The sequence below is a fragment of the Pyxicephalus adspersus genome, chromosome 5 (genome assembly GCF_032062135.1).
Source record: "Pyxicephalus adspersus chromosome 5, UCB_Pads_2.0, whole genome shotgun sequence".
NCBI lineage: Eukaryota > Metazoa > Chordata > Amphibia > Anura > Pyxicephalidae > Pyxicephalus > Pyxicephalus adspersus.
Window position 1 is genome coordinate 146,883,115 of NC_092862.1, and position 4,884 is coordinate 146,887,998.

Here is a 4,884-nt window from a genome sequence, read left to right on the forward strand (position 1 = left end):
CTATGGTATATGTCAGAGCTATATAAATGTATAATAATAGTGTATGACTGTGGGGGGACATTAGAGTGTCAGCTCCTCTGTACAGTTGGTGCTCTATAAATGCAGTTAGTAAATAGCAGTTATCAGCACAGCTGGGGATTCTGGGTACTGTCCTGTAGAAGTGATGAGCGGTGTCATTGAGTACAAGGCACCAAGCGCTGACCTTCACTGTCTAATCTGATAAAGCGTCACATCCTGCAGAGAACGTGCAATGGAATTTCCAGTGAAGGACAGGGACAGCATCTTATCTGTTATTCATCGTAATTTATGAATGACAGCACTGTGTCTATAGGTCGCACTACAAATCTTGTCCCCTTTACATCACAATACACAAAACACGCCGGTGCAATGTAAAGAAAAATAATATTATGAAATCTTTGCACAGATCAGGGAAGGGGTCAGTGAACTGATGCAGTCCAGACCACAAACAGGAGCCATGCAGAGTGTGGAAGATATTTGTAGAACTTTTCTTTTAACTTTGTGATAACCTTGAAGCACTTTCACCGGTGAATCTTGGCCATACGTTATGGTGGAGGACAATAGACAAAATACTGTCCAATGTCCATACCTTATTTCCAAACAAGCCCAAATAATTTATTTTAGATTTGTATAGAGTAGCTAAGTGTTACAACCACTGTCAGGTGTTTATTCCTTGTACCAGTATGTGTATCAGTGAGGAGATGTATCTTCAGTTCCTGCCTTGGAGACACAACAGGAAGTATGAGGAATATTCTCCGATATGTGGGGAACAAGCCTGTAAGAGTTATTACTAAATGGGGTGTTTAATTTTCCATCACTTTGTGTCCCGGGTGAATAAGAATAAATAGTGGGTGAATATCCCTAGCAATGGGGAGAGAAATTAATATTTATTTTAAATGTAAAATTAAATTCCAGCCATTCTACTACAATAGCAAAGTTGTGCTGGTCACATGACAAAGACGGAGCCATCATCATTATGAACAATGAAATATGATTGGCTGTCACAGTTTGTACTACTTTAGCCCTACATCAGTATATCAGACATTTACATGATCTTTGCAGCATCTTTTAGCTGGACGCACCACCCAGCACTTTTCAGTGATTACCCGGCTCTTTTTGGGTCACAATACAGGGTCCACTATCAGCCAACAGCTTCTTCCCACCCGGCCTAAAAAGATTTGTGGAGAAAATACTGGATTTACAAATTAACAATGAACACTTACCTGAATGGCGGGAACCAGAGTGAAATATCCGATCAGGATGATTCCCAGCTCGGTGGCCATGTTCTTCATTATAGACCAACTTTCATTGCTTAACCCTGCGCACACAGGGAGAGATTAATGCAAATCAATAACCAATTCTAAGTAACTCATTCTAAAAACCTTCGGCATGTAACCTGATATAGAGATCCTAAGGAAGAAAAGCAGGAAGAATGGAAGTGTAGATTGGCGATAGATTCTAATTCCTAGCAGACACAGAGAAGCTTGTCTTGTATTATTGTTAGACAATTTCTTGTAACAAGGCAGAAATCCCAGACAGTTCTTTGCCATAAGACAATATTCCACCAATTTTCAAATGCCACAACTCCAGATATTTCTACTGAACCATCACTATGATGAGCAACCTCACAGGTCAATAGGAATGTGCAACATGCAGGATGGGAGGAAGTGTCGGAGCTTTGCCTCAATGGTTTGGCTGTGATGGGAAGGTCTGGGAGGTTGGTGCAGGAATGTTCCCCTCCAGTCTCTCACACATGATGAGCTGATATTAATAAACAGGATTTATATAAAGTGCCAACATATTACACAGCGCTGTACAATAAATATGGGTTTCAAATGACAGACAGATAGAGACAGTGACACAAGAGGAGAGGATCCTGCCTGACACTGAATGGTCTCTAATGGTTTTCTGCCACAAAGAAGCAGGCGGCAGACACTGATATTGCATTCTGATCAATCTCCTCCACAAACAGCAGCTCACTAGCATGCAGCAATTAAAGTAGGGTTCAGGTATTTGCATGTAGAATTGTAAGCTCTTCGGGGCAGGGTTCTCCCCTCCTCCTCTGTCACTGTCTGTATGTGTCATTTGCAACCCCTATGTAATATACAGCGATCAGTAATAGTATAATGTACAATACAATTAGATGTGGGTTACAGGTCAGGGTGTATCAAGCATCTACCCAAGTCTCAGTAACGCACCTTGTGCTATCCGCAGCTTCACTTCAAGGTCAACCGGAGTGGAAACAACCGACTTTGTCAGCACTAATACGTTTTCTAGACCAATCACCACAACCAGGTAGGGGAAAATCTCACTGCAGGAAACAGAAAGAGGTTTATATCACAGATCATGTCTATGCTTCGACTGGTCCCAGACCTCAGTTAACTACTTACCCGCCATTGAGGGTCGGAGTCAGTCCAAACAGAGTGCACAAACCCACGGACATCAGCACGGAGCTCAGGACAGTGACCACTGCTGCCAGGGCCAGGCCCCATTTTGACTTCACCAGATCAATCTTCCCTGCAAGAACATAGGAGAAAATGGTCAACCTGTGACACCCAGACAAGATGGAACAGCAATAGGGTATTTGACAAATACTATATGATTGCATTGCAACTTTATTTCCAACATCTATTACAAGCGGAGGTATGGAAAATGTTAAAACAAGCCGACATATATGACAACATTGTATGACTAATAGGGAAGGATGAACGCCTCAATGAATGATTACTGTTTAGGGGGAGGCAGTAAACACCCTGAAAGTTTGTGAAATATAAATTCCATACAATATTTTACTGTGTTGTTATAGGGGGACTAGTGGGGCCACAGTCACCATACACAGGATGGGTTTTCCATTTCCATATTCAGACCTGCTATGACTACCACCGGTTACAATCCCAAATTGCCTCATGTTGTCCTCCTGCCCTAGGCCTGAACAAGACTGAACATGATCTATACATTCAACGTGGTGTCTTGGTTTTTAAAACGTTGTGTCAGTTGTTTCCAGTGATGACTGGGGGTATCTAGGGAAGCCCTAAGGGCATTGTGGTCTAATGCTGTATTTTGAACTTGAATAAAGCATTGAACAAACACATGAATTCAAACACAAAACACAGCAAAGGATGTGCTTGACCTGCTTTACCTGCCATGCAAATGCATCTCTACAGCATCTGCTGCATCCAAGGAAATGCAAAACAGGTCAAATGCAGCCAAAGTACTGCACACTTGTGCCTGATTCATGTGAATCACAGGAAAACTGCTATTTATATGTCTGCCTCCGGAGAGCTCGCACCATCTGCTGGGGACACAATGGTTCTGAAGAAATCTCAATGGAGCCACATGCAGATCACATGTAGCCCTTAGAAGTGAAGCCTGGCTATCACCGACAACCGCCCGTTCCAGTTACACAGATGTTGAGAGCTGAGCAGATCAGTAAACTTGGGATCCATTTTTTAGCAGCACTGGGGATACAAGTAGTTATTATTTCTGCCTGGAATCCAGCCTTAAGGCGGCTTGCTACTCAGCTATAGCATGGGGACTATCTGTACTTCCATGTGGCCCAGTCATGTCAAGCTAAGATATCCAACTACTAAAACAGTATGATATTTAATCAGATTTGCACTCACTGGTTGAGAAATAAATATAGGCAAACAGGATGATATAGGTGGTGACCAGAGGAATCAGCTCAGCTATGCCAATCTCCTCCTTGAAATGAACGTGGACCATGTTCTCCCCCCGGGAGGTGATGTTGGTGCCAGGGTAGAGATGTTTCAGACGGGCCCTTAGACTATTTAGGAACCTAGGAAAAAAAAAACACATAAGAATAAAAACATTTCCAGGGAATTAATCAGCAGCAGCACAGAGCTCCAATATACCCCAACTGACATGTAGTGACACAGGGTGATGCAAAAATAGCAAATGACACGTTAACTGGCTTCCCCCCAAACTAACCTTAGACTGTATTACTGACATATGACTATGGTAGGGACATTAGATTGTGAGCTCTTTTGAGGGACAGCTAGTGACATGACTATGGACTTTGTACCGTGCTGCATAATATGTTGGCATCATATAAATACTGTATAATAATAATGTCACCAGCCTGGCTGCACAGTATATAATGTGTGCGAGAATTGCAAATCGGAGGATCTACATTTCTCAAATATAGATTGCGCTAGAGGGTGAAAGATCAACTGACGTCAGCAGCCCAAGTTCAAAAATTGTTTCCCAGATTTTGAGTAGGCAGAACGCAAGGTCAGTTTGACATGACTGCAACAACAAGACTTTGGTGAACTCTCCCCCTAGAACAGGCAAATAAACCAAAAAGCAGACGGAGTTGTTTGCAGATCAGTTTCAGTTCAGTGAGTTTCCTCACAAACCTGCAGCACTTCAGATTAAAATAGGAGCCCAGCAAACCTAAAAATAAGGTTTCTTTCCAGAACTGCCCCAGAAGGAATTTCTTATTGCTAATAGAGGTCAAAAGTTTTCTAGAAAAACTGCAAAGCCAATTACTGAACTTCCTGTGAGCCCGGACTATAAGTGATTCCTCCTATAGCATTAACATGCCAGCCTGAACTACTTGCCCTGAATGATGCCCACATGTTAATCAAGGCTCACCCACTGCTATAGGAGAAGAGGGAGACCTGTGACAGCTACGGACTATATACATATATACACACATATAATCATATACATACATGGGGGTAAGAGGGGTCTTAGAAAGAAGTAAGGTGGGTTACAGAGTGCAATAAGTTACACCCCAACAACCAGCACCCCTCCATCTACTCACTTAGCATCATATCTGTGCAATGCCATTGTAATTGTGTATGACACAATCCGCTTGCGATTATACAGACTGACTCCACTTTG

At 42.5% G+C, this 4,884-nt stretch overlaps 1 protein-coding gene across 1 annotated transcript in view; it reads right to left on the reverse strand.

The window, feature by feature from the left end:
• Window positions 1-4,884, reverse strand: part of SCAP (SREBF chaperone) — a gene marked incomplete at its 5' end in the record, with an annotated part of 16,008 nt that overhangs the window by 8,883 nt on the left and 2,241 nt on the right. The window contains 5 exon segments of the mRNA XM_072413438.1: window positions 1,242-1,336; window positions 2,217-2,329; window positions 2,409-2,535; window positions 3,642-3,814; window positions 4,805-4,884. Coding sequence (XP_072269539.1) covers window positions 1,242-1,336; window positions 2,217-2,329; window positions 2,409-2,535; window positions 3,642-3,814; window positions 4,805-4,884 — 588 coding nt within the window.